The sequence below is a fragment of the Pristiophorus japonicus genome, chromosome 3 (assembly GCF_044704955.1).
Source record: "Pristiophorus japonicus isolate sPriJap1 chromosome 3, sPriJap1.hap1, whole genome shotgun sequence".
Taxonomy (NCBI): domain Eukaryota; kingdom Metazoa; phylum Chordata; class Chondrichthyes; family Pristiophoridae; genus Pristiophorus; species Pristiophorus japonicus.
The window spans coordinates 295,795,244-295,810,135 of NC_091979.1; the positions used below are offsets into that span (position 1 = coordinate 295,795,244).

Consider the following 14,892-nt stretch of genomic DNA (forward strand, 5'->3'; position numbering starts at 1 on the left):
ACCCTCCGCCTGCTCCACGACGACATGCAGGCCGCGATCCTTGCCAACGGATCCATTACAGACCCAATCCATGTCCAGACCGGGGTCAAACAGGGCTGCATCATCGCCCCAACCCTCTTCGCAATCTTCCTCGCTGCCATGCTCCACCTCACAGTCAACAAGCTCCCGCTGGAGTGGAACTAAATTACAGAACCAGTGGGAATCTGTTCAACCTTCGCCATCTCCAGGCCAGGTCCAAGACCACCCCAACCTCTGTCGTCGAGCTACTGTATGTGGACGACGCCTGCATCTGCGACATACAGAGGCTGAACTCCAGGACATAGTCGACGTATTTACTGAGCCGTACGAAAGCATGGGCCTTACACTAAACATCCATAAGACAATGGTCCTCCACCAGCCTGTCCTCGCCGCACAGCACTGCCCTCCAGTCACAAAATCCACGGTGCGGTCCTGGACAACGTGGACCATTTCCCATACCTCGGGAGCCTCTTGTCAACAAGAGCAGACATTGACAACAAGATTCAACACCGCCTCCAGTGCGCCAGTGCAGCCTTCGGCCGCCTGAGGAAAAGAGTTTTCGAAGACCAGGCCCTCAAATCTGCCACCAAGCTCATGTCTACAGGGCTGTAGTAATACCCGCCCTCCTGTATGGCTCAGAGACATGGACCATGTACAGTTGACACCTCAAGTCGCTGGAGAAATATCACCAACGATGTCTCCGCAAGATCCTACAAATCCCCTGGGACAACAGATGCACCAACATTAGCATTGTTGATCAGACCAACATCCCCAGCATAGAAGCATTGACCACACTTGATCAGCTCCGCTGGGCAGGCCACATTGTCCGCATGCAAGAAACGAGACTCACAAAGCAAGTGCTCTACTCGGAACTCCTTCTCGGCAAACGAGCCAAAGATGGGCAGAGGAAACGCTACATTGACACCCTCAAAGCCTCCCTGATAAAGTGCAACATCCCCACTGACACCTGGGAGTCCCTGGCCAAAGACCGCCCTAAGTGGAGGAAGTGCATCCAGGAGGGCGCTGAGCATCTCGAGTCTTATCACTGAGAGCATGCAGAAATCAAGAGGCAGCGGAAAGAGCGCATGGCAAACTTGTCCCACCCTCCCTTACCCTCAACGACTATCTGTCCCACCTGTGACAGGGACTGTGGTTCTCGTATTGAACTGTTCTATCACCCAAGGACTCATTTTAAGAGTGGAAGCAAGTCTTCCTCAATCCCGAGGGACTGCCTATGATTGATTGCTATTGCTTCTTTAATAATGAACTCCAACATTTTCCTAACCACAGATGTTAGGCTAACTGGTCTATAGTTTTGTGCTTTTTGTCTGGTTCCTTTTTTAAATAGGGGCGTTAGATTTGCAGTTTTCCAATCTGCTGGGACCTCTCCAGAATCCAGGGAATTTTGGTAAATTACAACCAATGCATCCACTATCCCTGCCGCTACTTCTCTTAAGACCCTAAGATGCACGCCATCAGGTCTAGGGGATTTATCTGCCTTTAGTCCCATTATCTTATTGAGTACCACCTCCTTAGTGATTGTGTTCAGTTCCTTTCCCCCCATATCATCATCATGGACAGTCCCTCAGAATCGAGGAAGACTTGCTTCCACTCCTGGAGTGAGTTCTTTGGTGGCTGAACAGTCCAATACGACAGCCAAAGACTCTGTCATAGGTGGGACAGATAGTCGTTGAGGGGAGGGGTGGATGGGACTGGTTTGCTGCATGCTCTTTCCACTGTCTGCGCTTGATTTCTGCATGCTCTCGGCGATGAGACTCGAGGTACTCAGCACCCTCTCGGATGCACTTCCTCCACTTAGGGCGGTTTTGGGCCAGGGACTCCCAGGAGTCAGTGGGGATGTCGCACTTTATCAGGGAGGTTTTGAGGGTGTCCTTGTAGCATTTCCGCTGTCCATCTTTGGCTCGTTTGCCGTGAAGGAGCTCCAAGTAGAGCACTTGCTTTGAGAGTCTCGTGTTTGGCATGCGGACTATGTTGCCTGCCCAGCGGAGCTCATCAAGTTGATGCGCCTGTCCTCCCAGGGGATTTGTAGGATCTCGCAGAGACATCGTTGATGATATTTGTCCAGCAACTTGAGGTGTCTACTGTGCATGGTCCATGTCTCTGAGCCATACAGGAGGGCAGGTATTACTACTATTACTATAGCCCCTTGACGATCCACAGTTGGGATATTTTTAGTGTCCTCTACCGTAAAGACTGATACAAAATATTTGTTCAGAGTCTCCATGTTCCCCATCACTAATTCCTCAGTCTCGTCCTCTAAGGGACCAACAGTTACTTTAGCCACTGTTTTCCTTTTTATATACCTGCAGAAACTCTTGCTATCTATTTTTATATTTCATGCTAGTTTACTTTCACAGTATATCTTCCCTTTCTTAATAATTTTTTTAGTCGTTCTTTGCAAGCTTTTAAACGCTTCCCATTCTTCTGTCCTCCCACTAGTTTTGGCCACTTTGTATGTCCTTGTTTTTAATTGGATACCATCCTTTCTTTATTTCTTTAGCTAGCCACGGATGTCTATCTTTTCTTTTGCACCTGTTCCTCCTCACTGGAATATATTTTTCTTGAGAGTTATGAAATATCTCCTTAAATGTCACATTATAGGCCTTAAGAACAGCAGATTTCCTTCCCTAAAGGATCGTAGTGAACCAGATGGGTTTTTAATGACAATTAAAAAAAGGTGCTTTGCGGTCACCATTACTGATACTAGCTTTTAATTCCAGATTTATTTAATTAACTTTTCCCCAATTGCCCTGATGGGATTATGAACTCATGTCTCCAGATCTCCTCTATTCCAGGCCTTCTAGATTAGTCCAGTAACATAACTACGATACTAGTGTTCCCAGTACTTGACAGAAATGTCCTGAGAGCGGGGATTCGCACGGGCTGAAAAGTACCTCGCCTGCCCCGGCCATCCTACCGTTGTTCTCCGTCCTGCCCAGCCCGGCTGTCCTATCGCCGGCCCCTCCCCCGGCCCGGCTATCCTATCGCCGGCCCCTCCCCCGGCCCGGCTATCCTATCGCCGGCCCCTCCCCCGGCCCGGCTGTCCTGTTGCCAGCCCCTCCTCCGCTCCAGTTGCTGACGCAGTCACGGCCAGAGGTGTGTCTCCCGCGCAACATCCCGAGATGCACCGCGGCGGGGACCGGAAGCTGGAGGATTTGAAATTGCCTAGAGATAGTGTAGTTCGGTGTGGCAGTTGGCCGCTGGCTCGGCCCGAGTTTGCTGTTGTCGATTGTCGGTGAGAGGGGAAGGCCCGCGGCTGAATATGACTTCCAAGAACATCATTAGCAGCCGCTTCGGCCTACACAAAGCCGCCTTCTCCAAGTCGGACACCGACACCGACACCGACAGACTCCGAAAGGAGAACGCGCTGCTGAAGAAGTCCCAAGAGGAGCAGAGCAAAGGCCAGGCGTGGGAGCGGGAGAGGACCAGGCTGCTGGAGGTGGGTTTGACGGCCAGTCTATGCTGTCATTGGCTTCAGGGTCACTGGGTTAGGAGCTGCCAAATCGGCCAGGGCATCCCTGTCGTCATTGGGCCAGTGAGAGTGATACTGAGCTGCCCCAGTGATACAGCAAGAACAACATGTATTTATACAGCACCTTTAACGAAGTAAAAAGTCCCACAAGGGCGATTATCAAACAAAATTTGACACCGAGGCACATGAGATATTAGGCTAGATGGCCAATAGCTTGGTCATAGAGGTAGGATTTAATGAGGAGAGAGAGGCAGAGAGGTTTAGGAAGTGAATTCTGGAACTTGCAGCTAAAGGCACGGCTGCCAATGATGGAGCGATTAAAACAGGGCATGTGCAAGAGGCCAGAATTGGAGATGCACAGAGGTCTCAGAGGGTTTTAGGGCTTGAGGTTAGAGATAACGAGGATCAGCATAAGTGCCCTTTAAGGGTACAACTAATACAACGAACGAGTCCATAAATAAATGGTCCAGTTAAACTAAGGTTCTTAAAATAATCAACACAACCTTGCCAATTAAATTACAATTTTATTATTAGTGTTTAGAAGATATCTTGTAGTGCCACTGCTCATGGAACCAGGGGGACTTGCATGAGCTCGAGGTTGGCACTTGACTGATTTCCCCAGTGGTACAGCTGGCAGCACTCCCGGTCATGGCTCACACATACAGAATGACATATTGGGCTGTTACCACAGAGTGCTCAGGCACTCATTGGACTGTAACCCAGCAAGCTGCCCATGCTTTCAGGAAGCGAGGGAAATTTTTATTTAGTAAATTCCATTAGTGCAATTTGGAGAATCTTAGTTTTGATTTGTGTTGGGCAGCTTAGTTATCTGCAACAAGCCACCTCCAGCATTTGGTTCCAAAGGGATATTGTCTTGTACTATAGTGTAATGATGTAAATATTGTCTGCAGCTTTTAATGAGCTATGAAAAGGGAAGGAGAATAAGAACGGGTTTAGGTAAGCTTGGCTAACTTGAGGGCTTTATGGAACACTTGTGTAACTATTTGAATGATGTGATAAGTGCATAATTTAAGTTATTCGTCTGGTGCTCCTCTCTCTAGGTATTCCTTTATGTATAAGCAAAGGAGTACAATAACAGCAGATCCTGAAGTAATTTTGGGGATTGCGGCAACTACAGATTTTTCCCTGTTTGTTTTTCCTGACCCCTTTCCAGAAAGCATTGATTATTTGCTGGGGTATACTTCCATGAACACTGGCGATCTTTTCCAAATAGCTATTTTTTTAGGAATGACTGAGCAAATGTTGAACATTCAACCACAGGTGTATTGCAGCCAATTGTGATCTCGCGTGGACACTCCAAGCAGAGGTGCGCGATACTGGTCAGAGCCTTCCTATGCTCCAATTGAATCAATCATTTCAGCCGAAAGGGGAATTGAACCTCCGACCGTCCTAGGTGTCAGCCTTGGCTCACTTTTGCATTTGAGTCAGAAGGTCACAGGTTCAAGTCTCACTTCAGAGACCTGAGCACATAGAAACATAGAAAAATAGGTGCAGGAGTAAGCCCTTTGAGCCTGCACCACCATTCAATAAGATCATGGCTGATCATTCCTTCAGTACCCCTTTCCTGCTTTCTCGCCATATCCCTTGATCCTCTTAACTGTAAGAGCCATATCTAACTCCCTCTTGAATATATCCAGTGAACTGGCATCAACAACTCTCTGCGGCAGGGAATTCCACAGGTTAACAACTCTGAGTGAAGAAGTTTCTCCTCCTCTCAGTCCTAAATGGCCTACCCCTTATCCTAAGACTATGTCCCCTGGTTCTGGACTTCCCCAACATCGGGCACATTCTTCCTGCATCTAACCTGTCCAATCCTGTCAGAATCTTTTATGCTTCTATGAGATCCCCTCTCATCCTTCTAAACTCCAGTGAATAAAGGCCCAGTTGATCCAGTCTCTCCTCATATGACAGCCCAGCCATCCCTGGAATCAGTCTGGTGAACATTCGCTGCACTCCCTCAATAGCAAGAACATCCTTCCTAAGACTAGGAGACCAAAACTGAACACAATATTCCAGGTGAGGCCTCACTAAGGCCCTGTACAACTGCAGTAAGACCTCCCTGCTTCTATATTCAAATCCCCTAGCTATGAAGGCCAACGTACCATTTGCCTTCTTCACTGCCTGCTGTACCTGCGTGCCCACTTTCAGTGACTGATGAACCATGACACCCAGGTCTCGTTGCACCTCCCCTTTTCCTAGTCTGCCACCATTCAGATAATATTCTGCCTTTGTGTTTTTGCACCCAAAATGGATAACCTCACATTTATCCACATTATACTGCATCTGCCATGCATTTGCCCATTCAACTAACCTGTCCAAGTCACCCTGCAGCCTCTTAGCGTCCTCCTCACAGCTCACACCGCCACCCAGTTTAGTGTCATCTGCAAACTTGGAGATATTACACTCTCTTCCTTCATCCAAATCGTTAATGTATATTGTAAAGAGCTGGGGTCCCAGCACTGAGCCCTGTGGCACTCCACTAGTCACTGCCTGCCATTCTGAAAAGGACCCGTTTATCCCGACTCTCTGCTTCCTGTCTGCCAACCAGTTCTCTATCCACGTCAGTATATTACCCCCAATACCGTGTGCTTTGACTTTGCACAACAATCTCTTGTGCGGTATCTTGTCAAAAGCCTTCTGAAAGTCCAAATACACCACATCCACTGGTTCTCCCTTGTCCACTCTGCTAGTTACATCCTCAAAAAATTCCAGAAGGTTCGTCAAGCATGATTTCCCTTTCATAAATCCATGCTGACTTGATCCGATCCTGTCACCGCTTTCCAAATGCGCTGCTATTTAGTCCTTCATGATCGATTCCAACATTTCCCCCACGACTGATGTCAAGCTAACCGGTCTATAATTACCCGTTTTCTCTCTCCCACCTTTTTAAAATATAATACAGGCTGACACGTCAGTGCAGTACTGAGGGAGTGCTGCACCGTCAGAGGTACTGTGTTTTTTCTGATGAGACATTAAACTGAGTTCCCATCTGCCCCCTCAAGTGAACATAAAAGATTATGTGGCACTATTCAAAGAAGAGCAAGAGAGTTCTGATGTCCTGATGGGAGAATATAATACAGAAATCTCCCAAATTTCTATAATGGCATCCAATTGTACTTTTAATGCCAAATAGTTTTGCCCCTTTTACCTTTCTTGATGGATTATTCCAACCATTTCAAAGAATACTCCTTCATTTGTAGACGTGTTCAATTGAAACTAGAAATATTTCATTCTTAATCCATTTTAATCAGTCAACAGAATGTTTGTTTATGTAATTTGCGAAAAGTGAAATTTTCAAGGCTATATCGTGACAAACTTTTTTGTGTGCAGAAAATTCTTGCACTTGAAACTACAAAACAGAAACAGATCCAAGAACTTGAACAGAAAGATAGGCAGCTCCAGACAATGAAAGATCAGCAATCAAAATCTGGAGCTAATGAGGTGAATGCCCTGCACAGTCAGCTTGCAGATAAAAGTAAAGATAACAAAAGGAAAGAACACCTCTTCAAGTCCTTGAGTGAGGAAACTGAAAATCTGAAAAATAAGCTGTCTGCAATCACTTTAAAATGCAAAGAACTTGAAAACAAAGTTCCGACTCTTCACCTTCCGGTAAAATGGTTTATTAAATCATAATTTGTACATTTCCATTTTACATAATTATGCATTTAGTTGTCCTACTTTGTGTTTAAAAGCTCCATTATACTGCCAGTAACATTTTGATGGGCTTAGGATGATAAACTATAACAATGGCGTATATAGTAATGTTTCATCTTTTGAAAAGGGAGTATTAGGTGGGAAAAATTCCCAAGATTTTTGAATGTTACAATATTGTGCATAATGAAGAGGGTGAAGACCATTTTGAGGGAGGTGTGGGGAACAGCCAGAATATGTGGTCCATGTGAGAACCAATGAAATAGGAAGGGAAAGGATTGAGGTCCTGCAGTCAGTTTCAGGAGCTGGGGAGGAATTTAAAAAGCAGGATCTCAAAGGTTTAATCTCTGGATTACTCCCAGTGCCACGAGCTAGCGAGTATAGAAATAATGCGATAAAATGGGTTAATGCGTGGCTGTAGAAATGGTGCAGGAGGGAGGATTCAGATTCCTGGGGCATTGGGATCAGATTTGGGCCAGGAGGGACCTGTTCAAGCTGGACAGGTTGCATCAACAGAGCTGGATCCAATGTCCTCGTGGGAAGGTTAACTAGTACTGTTGTAGGAGAGGGTTTAAACTAATTTGGCAGGGTAAAGAATAGTTAAGAAATGGGAGGCAGGGGTGCAAATGTGAAGCAATCTAAGGTGGGTTTGGAGTCCATGTGCATAAGGATGGTGTGCTGCAGGCACAAGTTGCCAAATGGGACTATGATATAGTGGCAATAACGGACCTGGCTCAAAGAAGGCTACAAGGTATTCAGGAAAGATAGGGAAGGGAAAAAAAAAAAGAGGGGATGGCAGTATTGATCAAATAAACTATTATAGCACTGCAGAGGGATGATGTAGTTGAGGGGCCAAAGACAGAATCTATTTGGTTAGAATTAAGGGACAATAGATGAACAATTGCACTATAGACCACCAAATGGGAAGGAAATAGAGGAGCAAATTTGCAGGCAAGTCACAAATATGCAAGAGTTTAAGTAGTGAAAATGTGGGACTTCAATTATCCTAATATGCACTGGGATAATAACAGTGTAAAGGGCAAAGAGGGGCAGGAATTCCTGAAATGTGCACGAGAACATTCTTGATCAGTGTATTTCCAGCCTAGGTGGATTCGAATCAAAAATTGGTTGGCAAAACAGTAATTGAATCATAGAAACTAGGTGCAGGAGTAGGCCATTTGGCCCTTCGAGCCTGCACCGCCATTCAATGAGTTCATGCAACTTCCGTACCCCATTCCTGCTTTTTTGCCATACCCCTTGATCCCCTAGTAGTAAGGACTACATCAAACTCCTTTTTGAATATATTTAGTGAATTGGCCTCAACAACTTCCTGTGGTAGAGAATTCCACAGGTTCACCATTCTGGGTGAAGAAGTTTCTCCTCATCTCGGTCCTAAATGGCTTACCCCTTATCCTTAGACTGTGACCCCTGGTTCTGGACTTCCCCAACATTGGGAACATTCTTCCTGCATCTAACCTGTCTAAACCCGTCAGAATTTTAAAAGTTTCTATGAGATCCCCTCTCATCCTTCTGAACTCCAGTGAATATAAGCCCAGTTGATCCAGTCTTTCTTGATATATCAGTCCCGCCATCCTGGGAATCAGTCTGGTGAACATTCGCTGCACTCCCTCAATAGCAAGAATATCCTTCCTCAAGTTAGGAAACCAAAACTGTACACAATACTCCAGGTGTGGCCTCACCAAGGCCCTGTACAACTGTAGTAACACCTCCCTGCCCCTGTACTCAAATCGCCTCGCTATGAAGGCCAACATGCCATTTGCTTTCTTAACCGCCTGCTGTACCTGCATGCCAACCTTCAATGACTGATGTACCATGACACCCAGGTCTCGTTGCACCTCCCCTTTTCCTAATCTGTCACCATTCAGATAATAGTCTGTCTCTGTTTTTAAAACCAAAGTGGATAACCTCACATTTATCCACATTATACTTCATCTGCCATGCATTTTCCCACTCACCTAACCTATCCAAGTCACTCTGCAGCCTCATAGCATCCTCCTCGCAGCTCACACTGCCACCCAACTTAGTGTCATCTGCAAATTTGGAGATACTACATTTAATTCCCTCGTCTAAATCATTAATGTACAATGTAAACAGCTGGGATCCCAGCACAGAACCTTGTAGTACCCCACTAGTCACTGCCTGCCATTCTGAAAAGTACCCATTTACTCCTACTCTTTGCTTCCTGTCTGCCAACCAGTTCTCAATCCACGTCAGCGCACTACCCCCAATCCCATGTGCTTTAACTTTGCACATTAATCTCTTGTGTGAGACCTTGTCGAAAGCCTTCTGAAAGTCCAAATACACCACAACAACTGGTTCTTCCTTGTCCACTCTACGGAAACATCCTCAAAAAATTCCAAAAGATTTATCAAGCATGATTTCATTTTCACAAATCCATGCTGACTTGAATCTATCATGTCACCTCTTCCCAAATGTGCTGCTATGACATCCTTAATAATTGATTCCATCATTTTACCCACTACCGATGTCAGGTTGACCGGTCTATAATTCCGTTTTCTCTCTCCCTCCTTTTTTAAAAAGTGGGGTTACATTGGCTACCCTCCACTCCATAGGAACTGATCCAGAGTCTATGGAATGTTGGAAAATGACAATGCATCTGCTATTTCCAAGGCCACCTCCTTAAGTGCTCTGCGATGCAGTCCATCAGGCCCTGGGGATTTAACGGCCTTCAATCACATCAATTTCCCCAACACAATTTCCCGACTAATAAGGATTTCCCTCAGTTCCTCCTTCTTACGAGACCTTATGACCCCTTTTATATCCTTAAGATTGTTTGTGTCCACCTTAGTGAATACTGAACCGAAGTACTTGTTCAATTGGTCTGTCATTTCTTTGTTCCCCGTTATGACCTACATTTGTCTTTACTAACCTTTTTCTCTTTACATATCTATAGAAGCTTTTGCAGTCTGTCTTAATGTTCCCTGCAAGCTTCCTCTCGTACTCTATTTTCCCTGCCCTAATCAAACCCTTTGTCCTCCTCTGCTGAGTTCTAAATTTCTCCCAGTCCCCTGGTTCGCTGCTATTTCTGGCCAATTTGTATGCCACTTCCTTGGCTTTAATACTATCCCTGATTTCCCTTGATAGCCACGGTTGAGCCCCCTTCCCTTTTTTATTTTTACGCCAGACAGGGATGTACAAGTGTTGTAATTCATCCATGCGGCCTCTAAATGTCTGCCATTGCCCATCCACTGACATGCCCTTAAGTATCATTCGCCAATCTATCCTAGCCAATTCATGCCTCATACCTTCAAAGTTACCCTTCTTTAAGTTCTGGACCATGGTCTCTGAATTAACTATTTCATTCTCCATCCTAATGTAGAATTCCACCATATTATGGTCACTCTTCCCCAAGGGGCCTCCCACAACGAGATTGCTGATTAATCCTCTCTCATTACACAACACCCAGTCTAAGATGGCCTCCTCTCCCCCCCCCCCCCCCTCCCCAGTTGGTTCCTTGACATATTGGTCTAGAAAACCATCCCTTATGCACTCCAGGAAATCCTCCTCCACCGTATTGCTTCCTGTTTGGTTAGCCCAGTCTATATGCATATTAAAGTCACCCATGATAACTGCTGCACCTTTACTGCATGCACCCCTAATTTCCTGTTTAATGCCCTCCCCAACATCATTACTACTGTTTGGAGGTCTGTACACAACTCTATAATAGGAGGCCTTCAAACAGGAGATGGTTCGGGTAGAGTAGACACATTCCCAAGAGGGGGAAAGGAAGGGCATCCAAAGAGAGAGCGAGCTGACTAGGTTAAAATGATTCAGAAAAAGGAGGCATGTGACAACTGTACAGTTCATAATACAGTAGAGAACCAAACTGAATATAGAAAGTAAAGGCGATCTAAAAAAGGGAATGAGGGGCAAAGAGAGAGTATGAGAATAGAGTAGCGGCTAACGTCAAAAGTCTTTTATAAATATAAATAGCAAAAGGGCAGTCAAAGGAAACGGCACCAATTAGAGACCAAAAAGGAGATATACTTGTGGAGGCAGGGAGCACTAGAGAAGAGGATGCTGCCAATGGAGCAGTAAAGGAGGGGGCAGCAGTGATATTGGATAGGATAAAAATAGATAATGAAGAAGTACTTCAAAGGTTGGAGTCTTCAAAGTAGAAAAGTCACCCAGTCCGGATGGGATGCATTCCAGGTTACTGAGGGAAGTAAGGATTGAAATTTTGGAGGCTTTGGCCACAATCTTCCAATCCTCCTTGGATATGGGGATGGTTCCAGTGGACTGGAGGATTGCAAATGTTACACCCCTGTTCAAAAAAGGAGAGAGGCATAAACTCAATAACTACAGACCAGTCAGCCTAACATCGGTGGTGGGGAAACTTTGAGACAATACGAACATAACTAGGAGTAGGCCATTAGGCCCCTCGAGCCTGCTCCATTTAATAAGATCATGGCTGATTTGATCATGGACTCGGCTCCACTTCCTTGCCCACTCCCCATAACCCTTTATTCCCTTATCACTCAAAAAACTATCTGCCTTAAATATATTCAATGGGCTAGAGTTTCCCTAACCTGTTTTTCTGGCGCCCTCACCTGAGGTGCGCCATTTTTGTCCGCGTCCAAGCGTGCCGAAAAAAGACATTGGTATTCTGGCCGCTCCCCAGCCTCTCTTCGGTTGTGGCGCAGCATGGCCCAATGGATTGGGGGTGGAGCCAGATCCTGGCACTGAAAACAGTGCCGGGACCTCTGCACATGCGCGCTAGTCTGCGCGCATGTGCAGTAGCTCCTGGCAGGCCGAATCTGAGTACGCGCTGCAGTCTGTGTAGGAGGGGCCCGAAGCACGCTGTGCCTAGCCCTGGCCGAATGGGTTCCCTCATCGGCGGCCTGCTGCGTGTTCCCTAAGGTAGGATTTCTATTTTTTATTATTTACTGATGGATTTTGGTGCTTTAGGTGCAGGGTTCCTTCTATTTTATATGTTAATTAATTGCTTATTACTTTTTGTGCTTTGTTTGGTACTTGGGACGATTCCTTAACTCGAGGTAAGGTTTTACTGTGCGGACAGAAATGGCAACATACACTGGCCTAAGTTAGTTTGGAGCAACTATTTGCTGGCCAAACGCCTAAAACAGGTAAGTGGCTGGGAATGTCCCCTTTTGGGGGGAAAAAACTGAACTTTTATAAAAAAAAAAAAAAAAAAACCTACCTAACTCACTTACACTGGCGCAAATTGAATGGCCAGAATTGCAACTAAAAAGATAGTCCAAAAAAAAGGAGCAACTCCTGGGGAAACTTGGGGCCCAAAGACCCAGCTTCCACAGCTCTCTGGGGAAGAGAATTCCATAGATTTACAACCCTCTGAGAAGAAATTCATCTCAGTTTTAAATGGGCGGCTCCTTATTCTGAGACTATAGGGCCTAAGTTTCCACATGATTTGCGCCTGATTTTTAGGAGCAACTGGTGGAGAACGGACTATCTTAGAAATCGCAATTCACCACATTTTTGTTTCTGCAGTTCTCGTCAGGTAGAACAGTTCTACTTTGGAACAGAATTTTTTCTTCAAAAGGGCACTGACGCCTGATTTGAAAGTTCCACAGTGAAAACTTACTCCAAACTAACTTAGAATGGAGCAAGTGAAGATTTTTGTAGAACTGAAAAAACCTGTTCTACACATTAAAAAATCAGGCGCAGGTTACAAATTAGGCGTCCAGAACGAGGTGGGGGGGAGGCGGGGTGGGGAAGGGAAGTCATTAAATTCTACAATAAATCCTTATTTATACTTGTACAAATAAATCCAACCTGAATAAAAATTTATAAGCAAAGAAAAGATTAAATAAACTATCTTCCTACCTGTGTGAAAGTGCTTCAGCCAGGGAGAATGCTGCAGCAAGCCTCACAAAACGAGGCAGCCGTTCCCGAACGCGAGGGGGGGGGTGGGGGGATGTTGGGGGAGGAAAGGAGGGAACCGACCGCCCCCCCAAACGGGGGGGGGGGGGGAGGAGGAAGCCGTTCCAGACGGCGGGGAGGGACCTGACCGAACGCAGGTGGGGGGGGGGGGGAGCCATTCCAGACGGCGGGCGGGCGAGCGACCGAACGCAGGGGGAGCCGTTGCGGGGGGAGTGCGGGCCCGACCGACCGAACGCAGCGGGGGGGTGGTGGGGGAGGAAGCCGTTCCAGACGGCGGGAGGGAAGGAGACAGAAGGCTGCAGGAAGCCTCAGAAATTGAGGAGCCATTTCCCGACAGCAAAAGGGGGAGGTCGTCGGGAAACGGTTGCCTCAACTTTCTGAGGCTTCCTGCAGCCTTCAGTGCTGATGTGCTGATGGCAATGTGCTTTTATTAAAAAATGTTCAAAAACTAAACAGCTACAAAGAACTACAAAAATGGCCGAGTGTCAATGTTTCCTTCACACTGCGCGAACGCTCCAACGCGCACGCGCAGCGTTGCCGGCAGGAAAAAAACTAATTTAAATAGTACCCGCCCCCTCCCACTTACAAAATCGGCGTGAGTGTAGGCTCCGCCCCCCTGGGCGCCGCGCCAAACAGACAAGGAGCTGCAGAACGCTCCAGAATCGCAAGTTTTTTTTCCGGCGCCGTTTTAGGCGCGAAAAAACGGGCGCCCAGCTCGGAGGGGCGCCCGTTTTTTATCGTGTGGAAACTTGGGCCCTATGTCTTAGTTTTAGTTTCCCCTATGAGTGGAAGTATCCTCTCTGCATCCACCTTGTCGAGCCCCCTCATTATCTTATGTTTCGATAAGATCACCTCTCATTCTTCTGAATTCCAATGTGTATAGGCCTATCTTCATAAGTTAACCCCCTCATCTCTGTAATCAACCTAGTGAACCTTCTCTGAACAGCCTCCAATGCAAGTATATCCTTCCTTTAAATATGGAGACCAAAACTGCATGCAGTATTCCAGGTGTGGCCTCACCAATACCCTGTATACTTGTAGCAGGACTTGGAAACATAGAAAATAAGTGCAGGAGTAGGCCATTCGGCCCTTTGAGCCTGCAACACCATTCAATAAGATCATGGCTGATCATTCACCTCAGTACCCCTTGCCTGCTTTCTCTCTATACCCCTTGATCCCTTTAGCCGTAAGGGCCATATCTAACTCCCTCTTGAATATATCCAATGAACTGGCATCTACAACTCTGCGGTAGGGAATTCCACAGGTTTAGAACTCTGGGTGAAGAAGTTTCTCCTCATCTCAGTCCTAAATGGCTTATCCTTTATCCTTAGATTATGTCCCCTAGTTCTGGATTTCCCCAACATCGGGAACATTCTTCCTGCATCTAACCTGTCTGGTCCTGTCAGAATTTTATATGGTTCTATGAGATCCCCTCTCATCCTTCTATAAACACCAGTGAATACAGGCCCAGTCGATCCAGTCTCTCCTCATATGTCAGTGCTGCCATCCCGGGAATCAGTCTGGTGAACCTTCGCTGCACTCTCTCAAAAGCAAGAATGTCCTTCCTCCGACTAGGAGACCAAAACTGAGCACAATATTCCAGATGAGGCCTCACTAAGGCCCTGTACAACTGCAGTAAGACCTCCCTGCTCCTATACTCAAATCCCCTAGCTATGAAGGTCAATGTACCATTTGCCGCCTGCCGAACCTGAATGCCAACTTTCAATGATTGATGAACCATGACACCCAGGTCTCGTTGCAACTCCCCTTTTCCTAATCTGCTGCCATTCAGATAATATGTGCTT

The 14,892-nt window shown here is 46.3% G+C and overlaps 1 protein-coding gene across 2 annotated transcripts in view; it reads left to right on the forward strand.

The window, feature by feature from the left end:
* The first annotated feature begins 3,147 nt into the window (after positions 1-3,147).
* The window catches only part of cep55l (centrosomal protein 55 like), a 55,281-nt gene continuing 43,536 nt past the window's right edge, over positions 3,148-14,892 (forward strand). Inside the window, exons 1-2 of one of the 2 annotated variants that reach the window (XM_070876823.1) lie at positions 3,148-3,478; positions 6,863-7,141. In XM_070876823.1, the coding sequence (XP_070732924.1) occupies positions 3,302-3,478; positions 6,863-7,141 (456 nt within the window). In that variant the 5' untranslated portion in view covers positions 3,148-3,301. The remainder of the gene's footprint in view (positions 3,479-6,862; positions 7,142-14,892) is intronic. The other variant, XM_070876824.1, reaches the window with a different exon arrangement.